The sequence below is a fragment of the Folsomia candida genome, unplaced genomic scaffold, assembly GCF_002217175.1.
Source record: "Folsomia candida strain VU population unplaced genomic scaffold, ASM221717v1 Fcan01_Sc009, whole genome shotgun sequence".
NCBI classification, from domain to species: Eukaryota; Metazoa; Arthropoda; class Collembola; order Entomobryomorpha; family Isotomidae; genus Folsomia; species Folsomia candida.
Genome location: NW_019091201.1, coordinates 1,043,104 through 1,065,668, shown reverse-complemented (window position 1 = coordinate 1,065,668; position 22,565 = coordinate 1,043,104). Strand labels below are relative to the sequence as shown.

Here is a 22,565-nt window from a genome sequence, read left to right as displayed (position 1 = left end):
ATAAAATCTAGATCACATTGTGATTAGGACTGATCGGCCTGTAATCCTCCTCAATCACTTCACGTCCTCCCAATTTTTCCGAATCGTTGGCAAAACGCAGTTTAGCTACGAAATGTAAATAAAGTAAATGCCTTCATGTCGTATAGTGTGTCATGTCATGTAGTAATGTCACTTTTGTCATGTGATCCGATTCCGTCCTTCGTTCGATCCTTTTCTTGGCAAGAGAAAAAGCAAATTTTGAAGGCAAAGTAGGTGGTCATCGATTCGGCAGTAAAAGGTTGTCCACCCAACTCACTCTCTGGACAATCGACAATTTACAATGGACACGAATACCAATCAGACCAGAAGAAATCACGTCACGACGACGAACCAAATATGGAAATATATGTATGTATTATTGGCCTTCTCTCAAACAAAATTCAGTGAAGGGAAAGAAACATTATGACATTTTCCTTGCTCTTACGTACGAAAAAAGCAAGGCATTTCAGTAGCTGAATTGACTGACATTGTTACTACTGCAACCCTTTCAATGATGTACATATGTACACATGCTCTTGTCTTGTCCAACGTAAGAAGTAGGATTTGAACGCATTGTCCAAATTGTCATCGCAGTGGGAGGGACGCAAAGTCCGCTCGAGTCGGACAGCCAGGTCATCTACATAGAAATGTCAAATAATACAAAACAAAAATACAAAATTCCAACTGTCCACATAAAAGTCAACACTTTTTATTTATGGAGGATTGACTCGCAAGCAACCAAGTTACATGCTTCTCTTGGTCGCTGTGAGGAATATAAATGGTGGAATCCTCGGAGATTTTATTTGACAAAGTCATCAAACTAGGAATGGGGATTGAATATGAAATTCTGGCTTGGACGGGTACGTACAATTTAATATTCATGGGAATGGGAAAAGTCATAAATCTCTGCTTTCGTCACAGGAAAAAGAATGCGCAATATGTGGTCCGAGTAGTGTTATGTATTCATAAAGCTACTGATTTGGTATTGAAATGTGGAAATCTTAATTCAGTAGGACATTCATATTCGGGTGTAGGCGTGGACAGAATGATGGATCTGGAAACTGTTTCATGACAATATGATGCATTGCTTGGAAGAGATTTGAACAAGGTGTGATGAAGGCGATCGTGTTACTTAATTCCAGTGGGGATAGTTCATTGTTAATAAAGAGAGTCCAACATGAAAAGCTTATCCGAGACTAAAAGTGTGGTAAGATGTCTGCTGCTGCTTATCTCAGTATTTATAAATTCTTTGCAAAATGCCAAACTTTCTAAACCTACCCTACACAATCGAGAAGACGTAGATACGTAAATACACATATTTTTGTATTGCAAAAGAGGATAAATACACATATTTTTGTATTGCAAAAGAGGATACGTAAAAAATTAGCTGACGCAAAATATGTATTTCAACTATTGTTCAACATGCACTTAATAATTGCGAAAATACTGAAACCATGTTAAGCAGAAGTCCTTACATTATAGTTTTCTACCCAGGCATCTAATTAATTACCTCATATACTTATGTACAGATTGACATAGTATGTAAATCTGCTACATACCTGTAGTGTGAGATATCATTGCTAATTAATAAGGTGCTCATTGGTCAGAAGCATTTATTGTTGCAGGCAATCACAACTTGCTCATAAATTGTCCAGGTGTCGATTGGCAAAGTTGTTTCATAACCAGAATAACTATTTTATCTATAAAAATGAAAACGCCCTTAATTCTCACAGTCCTCACGTGGACTTTGATTTCATTTGCCATTTTTGAGGGTACAAGTGCTTCCCCTATTCCAGCCGTGGGCGAAAGTGATTTCCCTGCTGGCTGTTCTTGCGGTTCGTCTACGACTACTTCCGGTACTCCGAAAAGTGCTGCTGCCTCGATAGTTGGAGGAGGTACATACTTGTATTTGCTAATCGTACATATAATTTTTAAAGATGGTAAAAATTTTACCCATGCACAGGCGAAGTAACCGAGGCTGGTGGAATTGTCGGGGCGTTTAATACTCTCTACAACGCGATTTACGAGACAATTTCCTTCATTTATCAAGCAGCAGAAGCAACCTGGGCTAATCTTGGGACATAAGTGTAATACTACCAAAATTAGAAGTATACTTTTGTAAGTGGAAAATTGGAACACATCTCAAAAATATTCTGCTGTATGAAATTGGAGCGAATAAGAATTATCCAAGGCATTGTAACAACCTTCAAAATAAGTTCATTTCCTTCTCTTCTCTTTCCATGAATAAAATAATTTCAACCCCGGATTACGTTCATTCGATATTTTCAGTACATATTTTCACCATTTTAATAAATCCTATTTAATAAAATCTGAACGGTATTCAAAGGTTCCGGCTGCTGCTCCAAATAAGCCTCCACCCATTAAATTTGATCACCTTTAAGTTGAAAAATCCTCGTAAATCCAATAATTGTTGCATGTACGTACAGACATGTCCTTCAGTCCGGATTTTGGGGAAAAGACCTTCTACTTGGTTCGTCATCCTTTTCGTAATAATTGGCATTATGCAACCCTACATGTACAAATACATACGTTTGTATATAGAGCAAATGGTCAGCTTTGGTGGGTCCCTGGCAAGAATTTATGCAGCTTCTCTTCATGTTTCCCATTATTCCTCAATTATTTCTTGAGGCTAATCCAAACTTCATTGTCAACATTTTTCTCTCGTTCTCTTCACTTCACCAAATCTTTTGAGAGCATTAAATTTTAGAGGGACAACAATGAGCCCATTCCAGATGATCTGGTCGAATTCTAAATCCAATGGTTATTGTTGTCCCATTGTTTGTCAACCTACTACTAAAAGTGTATGTACGTACATGAATATTATAGTCGGTAAGAAGCCGTACAACTTACAAAATGTTCTCAGAGTTTCATATAAACAAAATTACGTGACAATAATGGTTATGCGTACAAGCTGATGATTTTCAATTAGTTGGTTCATTTTACAAATCCAGGCCAGGCTACACTAATTCCCTACATTACAAAAAGAGCCTGAATTTACTATGTACAAGATTTTTTATTACAATAACAACGAGGATGTTAATGTAGGATTATTAATGCGCAACGTAATTCCTCCTTGGAACAAATGACGTAATTAGTATTGCAAAAAAACTAGATATACTTAATTATTAGTACGTGCTTATTTTAAACTAATTTAAAAAATCATCTCTCAGACAGTGAACCCAATCATAAAATGTCAAACAAACATGACGATAATACCATTACATTTTTAAGTAGGTTACAAGGACTTTGACATAATAAGCTTTGAGAAAAGTCTGGTTCAGCAGTCGCCTTTCTCATCATTTTCAGACGACATTTGTGCCCTTTGTCTCCTCATAACGAATGTTTTCAGAAACGTGGAAATCTTTTTAAGACGCGAACTTGATCATATTCATCCATCTGCGTGTGTATAGATACACTTTTAACGAATACCTTTTAAATCCACGCTCTTTCTAAAGGATATTATTATTACTTTAGAATTTTGCCAGATATTTAATCGCTTTAGTGAAAAGTATTGAAATTTAGCAGAGCGGAAAGGATAAATTAAGTTGGAATAGGTTCGCTATGCGTCGGTCCATTTGTGGTACTGATAGGGTGAAGGGTAAAGGATTATAGAGTTCTGCAGTGAATAGTAACAATTTGGAAAACATGAGGGTACAAGAACAGTTGTCCAGTTTGAGGTTGAATTCATGCGTATTTTGTAAGTAAGTAAACAAACAGAACAAACATCACAATTGTGTATTATTGTTGTACATAATTTGTGAATGTTCAAAATTACCCTCTTGTGCGGTGGAAATTTTCAAAAATCTATACATACAATGATGATGATGAATCGATATTCTACAACATTTTCAATGTACCGTTGTTCCTCAGGTTGTTAATTACTTGTTCTGGAGGCTAATCAACATTTTGCCCCACGACGCTCCACACCACCGGCACTGCGCCCACTGCACTCACTCCACATCCAGCGCCATGGGACTCCAGACACGCTCAAATCGTGATTTAAAATGTACAGCTTTTTAGAACTTTTAAGGAATGCACTTGTGTCAAATGCAGACTTTTTCCAAATTGGAAGACCAGGAAATTAGGTTCGACACCCATTTATATATTGATACGTACATCCACTTCCTTTGCCCTGCTTTCATACATACATTTCTCTAAAAACGAAACAATCCCAAGTCCAATTCATTACGGAACAATAATTAACTTGGAATCCGAATCTGACAAATAATGAAAATTTTTCGAAGCATTGTAGTCTGCAGTCGTCGTTAAAAGAGAAAGGAGAGAATTCTCAGTCAGACAGAGAGGTTTTTTTTGCATCCCGCAGTTCCCATTAACACCACGCACCTTATCTTCCTCTTACCGACAAGTACAAGAGTTACACTTATTGCGTTACAAGCAGCAGGTGACTTTTTGGGATAAATAAAACACCTGCTATAGAATTTTGGAAGAAAATGGATCTTTTTACGACCGCCATGGGGGGTTCCCCATTTCTAAGAATAGTGGGTGTAGGTTCTTAGGTGAGGGTGAGGTGTGAGGTGTGACGTGATGTTGTGATAATGAATGGCCGAGTGGGAATGCCATTAAACATGTTAGTTAATAAAAGAAAACAGGATTGTGTATATGTACATAATTCCATCGGTTGTATGTATCATTTGGTAATTTATTATTTATCTTTGTGTATTATGAAAACTTAAAAAAACCCAACAACATTCAAGAAATTCCAAAATATCCTAAGCACTAACTTGATTAATCTGTATGTAACGATAAATAGGTATTTTTTTTACCAAGTACCTAATTTTAGTTAGTCTTGGCTCCCGTGGATGCCTTACAAACTCTTTTTGAAGCCCCATTATACTGAGTAGCTCCCTTGGCGCAGGTTGCGTTTGCCTCACAAAGAATGACAATTTCTTTATCCTTGTCTTCATTAAGAAGCGTGATGGATCCGCTGCACAGTTTTTCAGTAAGTATTTATTAAAGTAATTATTAAATATACACTTAAAAATTCTTACCATGGATGACCAACCAGACTCACGCAACTTTTGGACACTTTATCATAACTCAGGTAGGAGTCGATGCAATTGCAAGTGTCATTTACGCAGGCAAGTCCATTGTAAAAGTTACACTGGCCAGGTTCGCATTTTTGATTGATGTCTAAAAGACAAGTGTTCGAGGGGGTCGTGCCTAAAAAGTGGGACGAAAATAGTTTAAAAAGTACGTACCACCCAACAAAACTTGATTTATGCATTGGTCACTAATTAGCTAGTTAATTAGGCGTCTCACTATATCCAGGACCACATTGACACCTTCCATGCTTCGAGGTTGAATTCTTCTCAGCCGTACATATCGCATGATCCACACATTTCTTTGAATCTTCCAACTTGCAGGTTGATCCCACGAGGATGGTGCATTGTTGTAGAAGCTCATTAAAAATCTCGTTCAAAGGATTGCGACACTGGCCTAAAAAATATATATCATTCGTCAGGGAGGGAGTGGTAAAAATTAAGAAATTACACATGTCAGTGGTGATAATGTTTGAAAGCAAAATGAGCTGCTTACATTTCCCATTAAGACATCCTAAGTACTCGTCGAAATTACATGGGCTATTAGCTCCGCACTGAGTCCCATACCTAAAGTGAATCAGTCCGTTTACTTAATAAGTTTATAAATATGTACGACGTTCCTTTAATTAAGATTCTTAATTTAAGAATAAAGTTCCATACCGAGCAAGGCATTGTTTGCTGCGGACGTTGCGCGAATGTCCTGGAGAGCAAAGGCATCTGTACCCTGCGGTCAAAAGGTCAAGGTCAAGGTGATTAGGATTATTCATTAAATATATTTAAATTAATTATTTAACACTCGTTAAATATTACCTGCCATGAATGACACGGCTCCAATGTTCTCATTAAATTCTCCACAATACGAATTACCAGAACATGGCTGATAATAATGAGGTATGCATTGGCCCCCAGCAAACGAAGTGCACTTGTTCTCCTAAATTAAATTGTTCTTAATTAAATTGTTCTTAATTAACTTGTTCTTAATTAAATTGTTCTCCTAATTAAATTAAATTCACCTTAGGATCGAAGGATTGGTTTTCCTCGCCAAGTACACAGCCACACTTCTTTTCAATGCAACTGTGAATTTGATACGTTTTTTTTAGCCGTTTTAAGTATAACTTCTGCTAAATAAGAATATCTAATTACCTGATCGAACTTGATAACGTGTCACCACAAGAAAAATCTTCCTCGAGACATGTTTCCCCATATTTCGCGACTGTGTAGCAATTTCCATCCTTGGATTGATAATATCCATCCTTGCAGGTGCACAGGTGCATGTAACCGTAATCATGACATAGTGAATTAACGACACAAAATGTGGCGTTATTTTGTTGGACACATTCCCTCCCGGCACTCCCAACGCAGCGATTATTGCTCAGAGAGTACACCGTCGCACCCCCAGGTTCACATCGACACGCTTTATTTTGACAGGTCAGACCTTGACTTTGGTCGCAATCTTCGGTGACCGAGCATTGCTGCTCGTACAACTTTTTGAGTGTGGTTGCACTACTCCAGGGGATATAATTTGTTAAAATGAAAATGTAAAGTACAGATTTTGTCAACATTTTGAAATATTTTGACATAAAATTAGGAAAATGTGAGGTTGGTTCTTTTCCTTATATGGAGTATTAAATTAATAAGTTGTTATTATGGGAGACATTCCATAATGCAGCGATTTATGCATAAAAATAAAGTCAAACATGACATTTGACCCAGCCAGACATTGATAATGGTCTTGAACTCTAACCAGAAATGATGATCGGTCGGTCATTTGCCTTTAGTGAGTCGAGTTGTTTGAGTCATTCATAACTAATGCATATCATCAAACAGGATATTTTCCATTGATTAAATATTATACGCATTTCGTGCAAACATTTTTGTGATTTGGGGTATAAATTTTTCAACAAGCATTGCACTGCTTTGCATAGTACACCAGGTACCAAGTACAGATAGTTATGAACTCCATAAATATTTATTTTTATTTTTAAGTACATATAACTTCTTGAGGTACCCTACAAAGGTTGCAATTTCCTAATTAAACCCAATTGCAAAACTTAATGAATTAAGTTCCTAAAATATTTTACTATTCTATGATAATTGTGCATGCCAGAAATACTTAGCACGTATATATGTAAAATATTGTACAACACTGAACACGTCAGCAAGATTTCACGTACGATAAAAAACCTAACAAATTGCTACATACATGGAGTACGTATTCTTATGCTATTGTTATACCAAAATAAGTATTTTATAAAAATATAAAGCGCTATGAAAAATAATTTGTAAAAAAATACTATAATATTGTTGTAATATATTTTCAAATTCTACTTGAACTTATCACAATCCATCCGAACCACCCACCGAGCCGGAAGTGGTTGACAGCCCCACACATGCGTTCGACAACTCGTCAAACACCAAATGAGAATCAAAGCATTCGCAAATCCCATTTACACAGGCCAACCCCCCATTCGTGTTGCATTGATAAGGTTCACAAATCTGCTTATATCCCAATAAACAGGTTTTCTTTGGAGTGGCGATGAACCCTTTCTTGCAAGAGCACTTGTCGTCGTTACATTCTGAATTTGCGACGCAAGGAATACCACCCAATGTTCCATTCGACGGACGACAAGACGACCCCACGAGATTAACACATTGGCCCGTCTTCTCATCGATCATTTCGTGCAGAGGATTTCTGCACTTGCACTAATTTAAACAATTCAAACTAAATAAATACTCATAACAAGTAGAATAAATTTAAAATTGGCAAAATAAATCACCTTTCCATCCGAGCAGACCAAGAAAGCTTCCGAATTACAAGGCTGCTTCAGCGCACATTCCGTATTAGCCATTCCCATGCAGTATCCATTCTTCGTTTCAGAGTAACCTTTGACACAATGACACTGAGTTATACTTTTAGAATGGATTTTCTTCACTCCATCCTCCGACATGTATCCAGTTATCAATTGTACATTCACACACTCAGCATTTGACACGCATGGCGAAATTTTAGGGTGAGTACAATTTCCATTCGCATAGCTGATACAGCGTCGCTCCAAAGCGTCGAAATATTGATGATCACCAAATGGACATACACATCTCCCTTCGATGCATTCAGTCCCAGATCGCTTTTCACAGGGTTCATTAAGAGAACAGGACTCTCCATATTTGGCTACAGAGACGCAACTTGATCCTCCAGCGTTTGGCATAAACCCGTCCTTGCAACGACACCATTTTCGCAACTTGAGTTTTTTGCATTCTCCATTGTCCACACAGACGGAATCTTCGGGGTTTTCATGGTCATTGTTTATGGTGCTATTATTACTCTCCGATTCGTCATCGGGGCCACATCGTCTCCCAATTTTTACAGCACATAAACCAAGTTTTGCAGAAAATACTTGACCATCCGGATTCTGGCATTGACAGCTCCCTTTAAGACAACGCAGTCCTGCCGAGGCATCACATTCCTTCCGCCGATTACACGAATCTCCAAACGATCCGATTCCAGTGGACAAATTGAAAACACCAAAAGAGATCAAAATTCCAAATAAAATATGAGTTCTTGACCCCTGCAAAAAATCAGTGATGCAAAATATTCTAAAAATAATGTAGTGTTGGCGATTGCATCAAGAATATCTTACCATCTCGTCGTCGTTGGCGGTGTAATTAATGTAGAGACAGCGTCCTCCTCACGACTGACTACGTGACCCAAGATGCTCGCACTATTACCAAAGAAAAGACATATAACTGTGTCCAATCGAATTTAATTCAGACCACAACCAATTGACGCAGAATAAGAATTGTACTATACGATGAGCGAATAATAATTGAAAAGTGAATCGAAAAGTAGTAGTAAAAATTGTAATATCTAGAAGAGCGTGCTTTACTTACGTATGTCCACTTCTTCACGGACGGACACGACGAATGACCAAATGTTGGGGATGAATTAGATAATAATTTATTATTAAAAGAATGGATGAGTGAGTTATATGTATTAATAGTAAAAGGAATTCTTGACGAAGATCGCATAATGAAGCGCTGCGCTGTATGTACGCGAATTATTACAATAAGCACTCTGATGATGACACGATTCCTCGTGTATTACTCGGCTTGGCATGGTTTATTTCTTTCAATTTTAAAATAATAAAAATCCTTCCTTTATGATCTTCTCTCCTGTTAACGTCAACCATCATGTAATGCTTATCTGTAATTTTGAAGCAATATAATTCCAATTACGGTTAACAAGTGAGGAAGAAGAAGAAGGCGAAAATTACTAAATATTTAAGACTAAAAACTGAGAGTGAGTGGGACGAGTCGAGATGTGACACGCAGATTAGTGCACATTATCGGCTGAATAATCTCCTATAATGAAAAAAACATCATGTTTAGCTTAAGTGTTAGAAGAAGAAGAATTTTCAGCAATAATTCATCCCTTAAAATTTATTTATATAGAAAGTTTGCTCATCTATTTATGTAAGTACCTTAAGCAAGATAAGCTAAGGATAAGTTGCAACATCGAAAACATTGAACTAATTTTTACAAATAATGGCAGAACGAGTGTAAATAATTATGAATTGTATTTTTAAAACAGATTTTAACCTTGACTCATCCAAACCTTGAAAAACTAGAAAATACGACAACAACAACAACAACTCACCTTTGTTAATAATTGACCGCAATTAATTTCATATTAGAAGACATTGAATGAAATGAAGTGATCAAAATCTTTAAATATTGGATAGTGCGAAATTAATGAAGGGTTACAAAATTCCGTCCAAGGGGGCTTCAACAATACGACTTATTATTCGTGTCGCTCTACAGTGTGCAACAAAACTGCATCGTTGAAAAAAAATGTGACACGCAATAAGACATCGAATTGACAAATGATGGCTACTTTTGTCTCACATGTTAAAATAAATTATCATGATCGAGTCATTATTATATTTAAATTTGATGGCAGTCAGTAAGTAATGTTTACTAAAGACCAATGTCATTGCATTGGATGAAGTGAAAAAAATTATGGCAAAGACACGACACATCAAAAAACCAGGTTCGTTACGCATATTCGATGCATTTATTGCACTCTTGCAGATAATTTACATATAATAGCATTAATTATGAACAGGTTTTCGCATACCTGACGATGACCAACAATCCACAGATTGGATTTGCAGCTCATTTCCTAATTAGTCAATGACATTTGCTACAGTTTACAAATAAGCAACCGGTGTTTCTTGTCTTTCTTATTTGATGGTGCACCAATTTGTAGGAGTGCAAACAAAGTATTATAAGTATTGGTTTTGCTGATTAGCCACCAGTCCCATAATTACAAATGTAGCTAGTGTCACTCATCAACGCTTTGGTAATAAAGAAGATAAGTTATGAGTTCAATCAACCGGTTAATTGCAAACACGTACATTGGTTCATATTCTTTCGGCTAATTGAAGACCCTAATATAGCACAGCGGAGGAATGAAGGTGACTAAAATTATCACATAACTAGGTACGAAATCAAGCCTTGGAGTTTTATAACTTTTTTAATTATCATGTTCAATACAAATTAATTAAGATTTTAGAGACATTCGACGAGACAACGTGACGTGACATGGCACATGACGTGACAACTATCACATTAGACAAATAGACGAGACAGCCTGATTTTGTCTCAATAATAGGTGTGTCAATTCCGTGGTCCAATTTGGCATAAAAATTGTACATATATTGACTAATGAATGTCGCATTTTATGATTTTTTATCGCATTTCCACAATCCAATAATGGTAGTAATGTTGTGTTGGGTAATCTCATAAAGAAATAAAATAAAGTCGTAAAAAGCCAAAATAGTTGCGAATTAAAAAAGAAATAAGATTATTGGATCTGTATGCTTGATGATGGATGATTGAAATCTGCACCACCCTGGGAGGGGAAAAATTATTCCCTTTTATAAAAAAAATCGCGAAATTATAAGAGATTTATAGGTATATTAGCAATATTGGCAGGTACTGTCGTGAAATTAGCATCATGATTTTCACAGTCGTGATATCTGATTACAGACTCGCTCACTATTAAATTAGGTAGTATTGGGTCAATGCATGTAAATTTTTTTATGACATTTTTGCAAAAAAACAGAATCATTTATGTAAATATATCCTGCTACAGGCAAGGTGAGACGTTTTAACAAACAAGTGAGGATAATTGATAATAATCACTTTTTACCCTTTTATATAACGTTAATAAATGGTGAACTTTTGACATTTGAGAGTCTCCCATTTATTTTAAGCGATAACAATGCATCTTATACTTAAACTGTATTTTTATTGCTTATAGACGCACCACCCAACTAGAAGCGTATTTATATGCCATCCCGCAATAATAGATAAATATACAATGGTGTCAAATGCCAGATGAAGCTTAACGTTAACCACTCAAGGATTAAGGTGTGTGCTTCTGCTCATATGTATTTGAGACGAAAATCGTGTAATAGTTACACAAAGTAATAAAACAACATCTTTTCAGATAAGAGCGATACATTATCTTAAAACAGAACCAGAAGTTGGTTGCTGGTCGTAAAAGCGTAACAAGTTTGACAAACTACTATTTCAAATTCCGAACTTGAGAACAACATACTTTGTAAATTGGTCCTTTCGGAAGTACAACATTTACCAGTCTTAAATGAATTTCATGTAGGTACCAGTTTACTACTGGTGCAATAGTTCCCATCCAAAATGAGCAAGTGGTGGAAACAGGTTGAGCAATAAATTATGTACTAAAACACAGATCTGAAATGTGCATCCTTTTCTGTCCTAAATCATGACACGGAGAGAGGATACCACACGAAAAGTGGATACATTTCAGGTAAAAATGAGTAAAAATTGTCGGTTTATATTTCAGTCATAAAAGCATTTCAGAGTTATCTTGTGACACGAATCCTGCCTGTGTCGTCCTCCTGTTTACCTTAATTAACTACTACCCTTTACTTTGTCTCAGGTTTGCTGTTCTGTTCCAATTACACGTTTTATTACTGCACTACTGGAGAGTATTAAACACAACGAGAGAGTATTAAACAAAAGCTTCAGGTCTACCTACATAGCTTCATGAACAGGAAGGAAACGTCACCAGGCAGGTAGTAGTGGTTCAGAATTTGTGTGCAATGGTAGAGCAAACTCAACCCTTTCAAAATGCTGGATGCGTTTTATTGCTCCTCTCACAAGTAACATGATGCTTAATTAAACAGTGATTAAAAATGAATTTTATTGCTTCGTTGACAACTCCATTTCCAATCTTCTCAACATTTCAAGCGTGTCCAATTTGCCAGGCAATGCATGTTCACCACCTGCTGGGCAAGCTGCTGATGGCAGAATTCTCAGTCGAATTCGTATTCATATGCTGGATTTATTATTACAGGAGTTTTTATTACTATTAGAAATGCATGAGATAATTAAATAAATAAGTAAATTATAAAAAGTACAATCACATAAAAATTACGATTTTGCCACACAAGTGAACTCTGTAATTTTATCGGTGTTGGTAGCCCCTTCACCCATTCGTGGTTGACAGACTGCTCCAACCTCACAATTTATGAAGACGGAAGGAGATTCTCTTCTCTTTGTCGTGGGTATTAATTCAATCGGAAAGTAATCAAGATTCTGGTTAAACTCAAAATATCCACAGGGCGATCCTATCTCTGCGAGACAAGAGCGTTTTCTGGGGTCATAGTTTAAGTAAGAATCCATACACAAGCAGGTCTGTGTTTTCCCGTGACATATCAATCCATTCGCTGCGTTACATTCTCCAGGACTGCACCGCTCGTTAAAATCCAGTTTACATTGTCCCGTATTGTGCGCTAAAGATGTCCCATTTCTGCATTCGCATATTCCATCAACACATTCGCTTCCTTCTGAACAACTCGGATAAACGGATGAAAGTCGGCATCTCCGTCCCGCTAAACTGACACATTTTCCCAGCTTCTTGTCAAACCTTTCATTTAATGGGTTTCTGCATTGACATCGAAACCCAGATTTGCCTTCATAATGACCAGAAGAAGGAGCACCTAAGCACTCGAGAAATTGGTCAGGATTGCATATTTCCGTGGTGAAATTTGCCCCATTTCTGTCTCTGGGAAGACATTCCGTTCCATACGAAGGGAGGCAAAATCCATCTTTCGTTTTCGAATAGCCCGATCGACAGGCACATTTTCCTTGGCTGTTACCTCCTCCAAAGTGGAGTCTATTATTGGGAAATGGGCGATTGTTAAAATTCGGTGGGCTGTAATATCCACCTTCTTCAGCAGTTTGTTGAGCTTCTCCTGATCCGAAGATAATGTCGCGTCTTCCTATGCCTACAAGACTGCCGATGAAGATTCTCCCACCACCAGGCTGACGACCTGGGATAAGAAGATGACCGGGCGGAGGATGACCAGATTCACCACTACGACCACACACTGCTTTTGGAACACATTCATCGTCACGAGTGCAATTTCCGCCAACGAAAGTGACACATTTTTCTTGTTCATGGTCATAAAATTGATGACTCTCTGCTTTACATCCACATTTCCCATCTGGGTTACAGGAAATACTGGCCTTTGGGTCGCACTGGATCTTATCGTTGTCACAAGATTCGCCATATTTTGCAGCTGGAACACATGTGCCTTCCTCGTCCAGCTCGACGAAACCACTTTTACACATGCAAATTGGCAAATGGTATAGCTTCGCGTTGCATTCAGCGTTCTCGACGCAGAGAGTTTCGTTAAGGTTGAAGTTTCCAGGTCTGGGTGATGATGGGACGGGGTTGACACAACTATTCCACACTTTTCCTACACATTTGTTTCGTTTAGGATCGTACACAGTGCCGAATTGGGCGTCGTTTGGACACCTGCACCGGTAGCCTTTAAGACCAGAATCGATACACATGATTCCAACGCTGTGGTCACAGGTTGATGTCTCGTCGTAAAGTTCGCAACGTTCGTTATAACCTTGCAAAATTACGCAATTACTTTGTAAAAGTAGGTAGTTTGTGAGGATAGAAATTACGATGGAAAATTTTTCACTCATTTTATTTTTACGGCTTATTGAACCAAGAGTATTTTCTTTAACTGCAACCTTACGACTGCTGACCGGTGCAACAAATGTGTGCAAAATTGTACATACGGCATTATTTGCACAACATGCATAACAAACAAGGGGTTGTGACGCCTAACGGTAAAACCCAGTTCCTGTTCGACTTCATTATCTAGATATGTGATGAGTGATGACTCATGTAAAATAAGTTCTATTGTTGTACATATGCGTTGAAAGTTGTGTTGCTCGTCTTCGCTTGTCCGTATCATTAGAGATGACGCAAAATATTTTTAAAATTTGCATTCACTCTTTCGTGAGTGAAACAAAGGTACAAACATGTTTAACGTGTGGTCGTCATCTTTCTACACTACTTCAGCTTGAAGCGTTAACTGTATTGGTGAGCTTTCCCCTCTGATAGAAAGCTATTAATATCCTTGTCGATTTTTTTGGATAAAAATTAAAATGATGTGTATGCACATATCCATGTACAGGAAAATTACCAATATATCACTAAAGATTATACTCCTGAACCAAGTTTAAGTTCAAAGAGATTAAAAACATAGAGATACAAGTTTCCAATTATGTTTTTATTGGATTTCACTTTGCATATAAACTTGACTGAACGAAATTTTAATTTCATAACAAATATACTAAAATCTAATTAGTAATTAGATATCCAGACACTTTCCCATTATAAGAATCACATTCAATTGTACATAATTCTTTTAAAATTTATCTGTCCACTATCAGCAGGAGGATAATTATGCTTATTGCTCAGCTCCATAATGAACTGAACAACTGCCATCCAACACCAACTTTTCCTTAGCAAAACCTTCCCACAAGGTGACCCTTGACCATCGAGACAACTTTGAAGAGTTGGGCTATATCTCAAACAGTCGTCGATGCAATTACAAGCCCCATTTTGACAACTCAAGCCTCCACCAACCACTCTTCGCATGTTCCTTGCTACAAACTTCTCCAAAAATCTCAGAGACATTTTCTGGAATAGTGCATGTTGTCGAAGAAAAACCCGTTTTGCATACTGCATCATGCGTCCCACGGCATTCGATGCAATCCGGTTCTGGAGGGTGGAGGAAGAAGCATCGTGTCCCAACCAGATTAAGACATTTGTTCTTTTCTGAGGAATAAACTGATGTAAAGGGTTTTGACAGAGACAAATTCTGTTATCAAAACATTTAAGATTTTCCTCCGAAAACGTTATTATTACTGTTGTCATAATACATAGTCACCACAAGGAGACGGGTAAGAGGGTAAACACTGGCGGCTCTTTGTCCCCAAGAAGCATTCCGTCCCTACTGTGATGTGGTGTTCTAGTAGTACGGCTCTTCATGCGAGGTTTCACCCCTCCGAAGCTCAAATATGTCTTGGAAACATTTGGCGATTTTCTCACAAAATGCAGGAAGGGTGAAGTGAAAGAACACTTCCCACCCATGCACTTTTTTTCCTCAGAGTCGTAATATTGATCTCGAGGGTATTTACATTGACATTGGAACTGTTTGTTTTTGATTCGAATGCATTCCATCCTGGAAGATTTGTCGCATCGCGAGGTTTTTGGGCAGTACAAGTTTCATCGCATATTTCGAGACAGGTTCCAGGATTTGGAAATAGTGTGTGTCACATTCGCAGTTGAGATTGAGTGCTGGAGGGATATCGGTGGAGGCCGTTTGGGAGGATTCGACAGTATGTGGAACCAGCTTTGGTCATACTGACTGAGAGATCGAGTGACATCACAAATCGTGGCATTGTGGGGAGGATGTAAGTATTCTCAAAAGTTTGGAGCCAGGGAACAGTCACGGGTCACAATTGCCGATACTAAATTCGCCACAAGAGATTGAACGTGTCCGGCAGATATTCATCATAATGAGAAGAATGAGGAAGGAAATCTGCAATTAAATATGATGTGGATTAAGAAATTAAAAAATTTTGAGCTTTGAATTATGTACTTACCACCATTTTAAATGATGAGTTTCCAGCTAGGAATACTTGAAACGATTTGTTTGCGACCAGAGATAGAATAATATTTAATTGTGTCATGTTAGCCTCGCAATTTCAATAAAGTCATATGAAACAGACATCCAATTATTACATTCAATTGGTCGAGTGGTTGCAATCATCAACTTTATTTTGCCAACATCCTCCTCCACAACTTCCATAAATAAGTTAATAAATACATTAATAACTTGGTGGGAACTCTAATAAATAAATTAATAATACTGAAAGTGGATTATTTTATGGACAAATGTATGTAAACATGAACTTAATTCAGTACAAACAAAATTATATCAGAAATTACATTTAACTCTCACACGCACATCCCACCAAACTCCCATACCAAGAATAAATACAACCAACCTCATTTATCCATCTTCTTCTGTGTACATATTCCATTTCCACCACTTCCAAAAACAAGAAAATGCCTCCAGATAAGTGAAACCAATCTTGTTTCACTTAATCAGTTGCAGTGATGACATTTGCGTTATTAAACATAAGTTTTGACAAACTAGTGCCAGCCGCAGCTGCCAACGCGTTACTTTTATTAAACGGTACACAAACCCTTTTACTCATCCCTCCACCACCGCTTAATTCCAAACATGTAGAATTCTTTTCGCAATTAATAAAGATCATTTCCCTAATATCCTGACTCAAATCGAGCATTCCCAACTTCAAATTCCCACACGGACTTCCAATCCTCGCCACGCAGGCCTTGTATCCCTCGTCGTACACCAGGAGAGGATCGGCACACCCACATTTTGCCGTATCATCGTGACAAATGAGCCCTTCAAACACATTGCACTTCATCTCCTTCTCCAACACAAAGATTTGAGCCCGACTTTGAATCTCATTCTGCATTTCCTCTTGTTTTTGACATGATTGGCCGTAATCTAGCAGACAAGTTTTGATCATCGTCTCTGAGGAACCCTTTGAACAGGAGCAGTGTGCATATCCGTGGGCAGTGGAAACACACTCAGAATTGGAGATGCACTCTGCCCCTTCAGTTCCATCCATTTCCTGCTGATGTTCTTCTTGTTCTTCATCTTTCATCTGCTGAGGGGGAGGACGAAGTGTAGATGATGTTGTGGTTGATGATGATGATGAGTTGGTGAAGGGTAGAGATGAAAAATACGCAGATACTGCCGAAGAAATCTTGGAATTTGTTCGAGACGCATTTTTCATCAGAGAATTACCATTTTTATCCCCTCCGGTTTCTTGAGGTTGACACTTTGTCCCGACCAAATTAAAGCAACGCCTCTGCTTCTTGGAAAAAATTTGACTCAAAGGATGACATTGGCAGATCGAGTTTAAACAAGTGAGATGTTCTCCGGGAAAGCAGTCTGAAGTTTTATTGCAAGTTCCACCATAGTCAGAGGCACAGAGACCGGTGGGAGTTATTTTTAAGCCGGGCTTACACCCGCAAATGTATCCAGTCATTTTGGTCGTTCCCGTGAGGTGGTCAAGCATCCACGTCTTTTCGGCACAGTCAGCATTCTCCCCGCAATTATTGAGGGTTCGGGAACATTTGTGCCCAACTTTGGCGATGCAGAGGTCTCTAACTGGGTCGTAATCGTGGTCGGGTTCACACTTGCAAGTGTAACTGTGACACCTTAGACCAGTGTCGGGCTCGCATGGGAGCCGGTTTTGGGGGTATGGTTCACAGGATTCTCCAAATTTGGCATATTTGATACAGGATCCATTGTCCGAGCGGAAGTAGCCTTTGAGACAGACGCACAACGGGATGGGGCTGAGGGTGCGGTCTTCCAAACAGTAAGCGTTTTCGGTGCACATTCTTTCATTTTCAAAGTAGGCACATTCCTCTCCAGATTTTCCGACGCAGCGATGAACCTGAGTCGAATCAAGGCCTGATTAAAGTCCAAACTGGCATAATCAAAACATGTAAAAGCTGTTGCATACCTTTGTGGAAAATATTTTCCTCACATCCCAACAATCACATGTGCTCGACTGATACGAGCAAGCAAGACCTCGCGTCTGATCGCAAATTTCAGATTGACCTCGCCAATCGCAATGTTCATTGAAATGCTTTACAAAGGGAACCCCGTACGAAGTGGTTATCGGGAATTTAAAAAAGATGAGCAATACCGACACGAAACTGAGAGGATTCATGGCACAAGGTAAATTTGCAATATTTCGCCAATATTTATTAGAATCCCAGAGAATAAGCCAGTAACCTCTTCACACAACTGCGGGTGGTTGTTAACTGCGGGTATTTACTCGGAAGGAAATCTATGCGTATTATCGTACGGCTTTATAAGGAGGAAATAAAACCAGAATGTAATATGCAGAGAAAAACGACTTTATTTACTTAAATCCTTCCTCACCAACACTTCGTCTCACCTATTTGAAGCAGGAAATTCGTGCATGCATGCAGATTCTCTCAGTTCATCATCATTGTTTCCGGAGTGGTGAATCTCAAGTTGCAAAAAATGTTTAAGCCTGGCTGACTACCGTGAATTTTTCTTCTCGAATGTCATTGTCAGGTACATAGATAATAGGGTTCTTATACCCTCACCAAACCAAAACCCCAGTGTCTTCGTGTTCGGAGGACATAAAGCAAACAAGCGAAATCGGAACATTTAGGTATTCTGTTGTAGGAGAGACGTTACGTTATGCATTCCGTGAAATATTTTTGCATGGGAATTCATGCGTAGACACCGAGTTCAAAGCTCTATCAAGGTTTCATGGTACGGTTTTTTTTCAAATTAGCACATGCAAATCAAATTTGTACTGGACCTAATTGTCCGAGAAGTGATGCTTGCAAAAATTAGAATTGCCAAAAATTCAAGTTGCAAAATTCAAGTAGATACATAATTTGTTTAAGTATGACTCGTGCATTTCTTTATTGTAATAATAAGACCCGTTTCATTAAGTGGTAGTAAACAGTAGTAAACAGTAGTACGTACACCATACAATTAAATAAAATAACATTATTTTTCTCGCCATTTAGTTGGGCAGACGACAAAACCGACTGCTCTTATCCCCGCCCGGCTCCTCTCGACAAATTGCAGGAGGTTCACAAGCAACGTAGAAGGATTCCTTGCCGTAATTTTCCTGACCAATTTTCCCACACGGTGAGCCAAGCTGTGATACACAAGACTGCATTTGGCCATTGTAAACTAACGAGTCATCCACACACGAGCACCTTTTTCCGCTTTTAATTCCACTATTACTATTATTGACAGTGTTGTTTGGAGAGTTGGAATTTTTGCAGGTTAACCCGTTAAAAGAATTGCATTCCATGTTTTCACACGGTTTTCCGTATCCCAACATACACCGGCGGAAGGGGGTAGCCACCCAGCCATCCTTACAGATACATGAACCACTAACGCAGTGGGCATTGTCGACGCAAGAATTTGCAGAGTTTCGACCCGAGTCGCATTTTGCTCCGACAAGGCTGAGACATTTTTTAATAAGGTGGTCGTAATTTTGATGAAGTGGCGATTTACAGTTGCAGCTACAAATTAGTAAGGAAAAAATATCATGTATGACATGCTACATATGTAAATGTGCAATATGTAAATTCTGATGTATGTACCTCCCATCTAGACACTCCAAGTTATCTTCATGATTGCACCTCTGCACCCGAGAACAAGATTGTCGATAACTTCCCAGACATTTGCCACCCTTCGTAGCTGTAAATCCGTAATTACAGACGCAAGTCCCGACTCCAATTATATCAGAGAATACGTCCTTCTTGGCATTGTTACTGTTTGACTTTGGAGGCACATTGATACTATTTCGGTTAATAAATCTCCCTGGTGGTGGTAAATTTCCAGGTATGCTTCGTCCAATTACTGTCGGAGGGGGAATTTGTCTCCGTGCGCGTAACTTCTCATTCCCATCGCCAACAATTGCACGGTTTACGGAGCTTCCTTCACATCGAGCATTTTCACTACAGGAGTTGAAACCCGTGCAGTTTTTCCCAATGTGTGACACACACTTATCTTTTTTCCCATCGTAATACTGCTGATCCTTCCCAAAGGCACAGGCACACTTTCCATCCACGCATTTGAGACCGGAAACCTCGTCACATTTTTTCACGGAGGCGGAACAAGATTCTCCAAACTTTGCAGCCAAGATGCATTTGCCTTGCTTGTCGCCAAAGTAGGAAACGTCGCAGAAACATCGCGACTCGTAAAAGTAGAGGTCCGGGTGGTGAGGGTCTTGATGGGAGCAGTGGGCCTTGTCCGGACAGAATGACTGGTTGCCACTGTACACGCAGGGGTGACCGACTTTACCCACGCAACGACCTTGGTACTCGTCAAAGACGGTGGAATTTGTGAGGCAGCCGCATCGAAGTTGGGCGGTGGGTGGGGTTGTTGGGATGCAATAAAGTCCTGGCATATTTTAGTGACGATAACATGTAAACATTCAATTTCGTGTAATACTTAATTATCATAAGATGCTTATCTGACTTACCGGCATTATTGTTACATTGCGACGATTGGGTACAGGGCAGGTTCAAATTCGAAATTACGGACGAGACTAGCTGACTCTGACTCTGACATTGATGAAAAAGTATTGTTGAAAATAAAAATATGCAATTATTTCCAAAATTCGCCATTCCAACTAAAAAATAAAAATAAAACTTTGATAGAGCCCAGCTCACAACCAGCAGAATTTCACAATCTCTTCTTACTTATTCCAACTGACACCTCTTCACCACCACTTTAAATAGGAATCAATTGTTATCTCAGAGGATTTAAGGGAAGCCGTGTTTGTTTTACGTAACTCTGAAACAAGGATGAAGAAGACGACTTTTTTGGACATAACAGACTTAATTCATTTTCTATATGTAACGTGACTTTGCTGACCAACATCAGATTGACTAGTGATACTTTGCAGAATTATATTCGCAATCTTTAACAACAATTGCACTGCAGTCCTTCCTAATCCGCTTGTCATTCTCGATTTCTCATGGCATTCGAAGTCTATCAAATATTTTACTGCATGGAGTCAATGAAATCCCATTGTGTTTCGTTGTACATACAATACAAACTTATCCCCAACTAGAAATTACTACGCGATAATATAAAGCATACACATACATCCTTTAGTCCATTATATAATGATAAGACAAAACTGCACGTCCAATAGCATAGCACGTTGTTGCCTCTATTCCATATATCACGCATCGAATTATTCACGGTAACCTCTAACTTTTGTTTTCCTTGTTGATTATCATGCATACAAGATACATAGCGGTAGGTACCTAATAATAGTAAATTGTAATACTGCTTCATCATCTGCCTATTAAAATCCTGCGGTTTTGACCTACTTCCCATGGCAAAAGGTAATAATGGATTGTTGTGCGTATCGTATAGCTGAAACATTGTGCACGTTATTAGCAACTCCTGCAAATTTTATTATGTTAATTTAACACTTTATGTGACATAAAATTATGTACTACGTGTAATATTTATGTACGCGGAACAACATAATGACATACAAATTTACAATTATTGTCGTTATAAAACAAAGTCTCACTCAATACCTTGACAGATCGCACCATGAGATGAGACAAAGAGAGGAAGAAGAATAAAAAAACGCATGCATATTCTGTGTGGCACGCTATAATTGAATTATGCGAATTTGCACACTGGTCAGACAAACGATGACTCGAGTAGTTTTAAATAAGTACACACTTTCAATCTGCATCAACTTTGGTCACGATATGCTCATTGAATTTTGTCAACTTTATCTTAAAACTCGTGCAAATCCGTGATATGCACATTGTGTTAAAAATTCATGGTAAAATGTCCAAGCAAGGTTTCCTAATTTTGCTAAAGTGATACAGAAAAACAATTAAATTCTGTAAAAGATTTCCTTAATTGAGTGTTTAAAACGTATGCATTTATTTTTTTGGAGTAAAACGTAAATGAGACAGGACGTCAGCCATATGTAAGTTTCGTTGGTTGCCATTATTTCAATTCAACCCTTTTGGATCATGCCATGAATAAAGTAATGACCCATAACTCTTCCGCATGATAAACCTTGTTGCAATAAGTGCGCTACTTTGAAGAGGTTTTGAATCCGGTCCATATTTTTTGAAATAGTGGACGACCTGCAATACTTGAACAGAGATGGCTTTGTGCATTCATTGTAATATCGACTATTAAGGAAACATAAATGCAGTAGCAACTCTTTAGTTCCGAATACGAGTCAATGAGCAGAGGAGAGCTCTCTCTAAAGTCACGGGCCGTTGGTCATTGGAGACAGTGCGGGGTGAGTTGGTTGGCTGGCAGGTCAAAAGTTTCCATAAGTATCGGATCAGCATCAGAGATATGTATGCAATCCATACTTCCGTATGACTTCCATCGAGTTGCACATTAAATTTACGAGAAAACATAAATTTTCAGAAAGGGAAATTTCAGTCTTCAA

General features: G+C 38.3%; 4 protein-coding genes and 1 long non-coding RNA gene across 7 annotated transcripts; 1 reads left to right on the top strand and 4 right to left on the bottom strand.

Moving 5' to 3' along the window:
* Positions 1-1,636: 1,636 nt before the first annotated feature.
* On the top strand, positions 1,637-2,284 carry LOC110854356. The gene is made up of 2 exons (XR_004835580.1): positions 1,637-1,913; positions 1,982-2,284. It is a non-coding gene; the product is annotated as an uncharacterized LOC110854356 (long non-coding RNA).
* A 2,385-nt stretch (positions 2,285-4,669) lies between these two features.
* Positions 4,670-6,928, bottom strand: LOC110854167 (prion-like-(Q/N-rich) domain-bearing protein 25). The gene is made up of 8 exons (XM_022102566.2): positions 6,243-6,928; positions 6,113-6,173; positions 5,910-6,030; positions 5,760-5,823; positions 5,596-5,666; positions 5,320-5,496; positions 5,049-5,220; positions 4,670-4,984 (listed from the first exon to the last, which is right to left on the bottom strand). The coding sequence occupies exons 1-8, from the start codon at positions 6,677-6,679 to the stop codon at positions 4,837-4,839; spliced, it is 1,251 nt and encodes a 416-aa protein (XP_021958258.1). The 5' UTR covers positions 6,680-6,928; the 3' UTR covers positions 4,670-4,836.
* Positions 6,929-7,049: 121 nt separating this feature from the next.
* On the bottom strand, positions 7,050-9,034 carry LOC110854021 (prion-like-(Q/N-rich) domain-bearing protein 25). 2 transcript variants are annotated; one of them, XM_035855023.1, is made up of 4 exons: positions 8,988-9,034; positions 8,738-8,818; positions 7,877-8,665; positions 7,050-7,802 (listed from the first exon to the last, which is right to left on the bottom strand). In XM_035855023.1, exons 2-4 carry the CDS (start codon positions 8,738-8,740, stop codon positions 7,437-7,439), a joined length of 1,158 nt encoding a protein of 385 aa, XP_035710916.1. In that variant the 5' UTR covers positions 8,741-8,818; positions 8,988-9,034; the 3' UTR covers positions 7,050-7,436. The 2 variants fall into 2 exon arrangements, with proteins under 2 accessions (XP_035710916.1, XP_021958103.1); XM_022102411.2 differs by lacking the exon at positions 8,988-9,034 and having other exon boundaries at positions 8,738-8,896.
* Positions 9,035-16,258: 7,224 nt separating this feature from the next.
* Positions 16,259-18,427, bottom strand: LOC110854087 (transmembrane cell adhesion receptor mua-3). The gene is made up of 2 exons (XM_022102484.2): positions 18,081-18,427; positions 16,259-18,011 (listed from the first exon to the last, which is right to left on the bottom strand). The coding sequence occupies exons 1-2, from the start codon at positions 18,288-18,290 to the stop codon at positions 16,620-16,622; spliced, it is 1,602 nt and encodes a 533-aa protein (XP_021958176.1). The 5' UTR covers positions 18,291-18,427; the 3' UTR covers positions 16,259-16,619.
* Positions 18,428-18,995: 568 nt separating this feature from the next.
* On the bottom strand, positions 18,996-21,054 carry LOC110854226 (multiple epidermal growth factor-like domains protein 10). 2 transcript variants are annotated; one of them, XM_022102637.2, is made up of 4 exons: positions 20,824-21,054; positions 20,604-20,753; positions 19,720-20,521; positions 18,996-19,638 (listed from the first exon to the last, which is right to left on the bottom strand). In XM_022102637.2, the coding sequence occupies exons 2-4, from the start codon at positions 20,746-20,748 to the stop codon at positions 19,128-19,130; spliced, it is 1,458 nt and encodes a 485-aa protein (XP_021958329.1). In that variant the 5' UTR covers positions 20,749-20,753; positions 20,824-21,054; the 3' UTR covers positions 18,996-19,127. The 2 variants fall into 2 exon arrangements, with proteins under 2 accessions (XP_021958329.1, XP_035710975.1); XM_035855082.1 differs by lacking the exon at positions 20,824-21,054 and having other exon boundaries at positions 20,604-20,814.
* Positions 21,055-22,565: the final 1,511 nt, after the last annotated feature.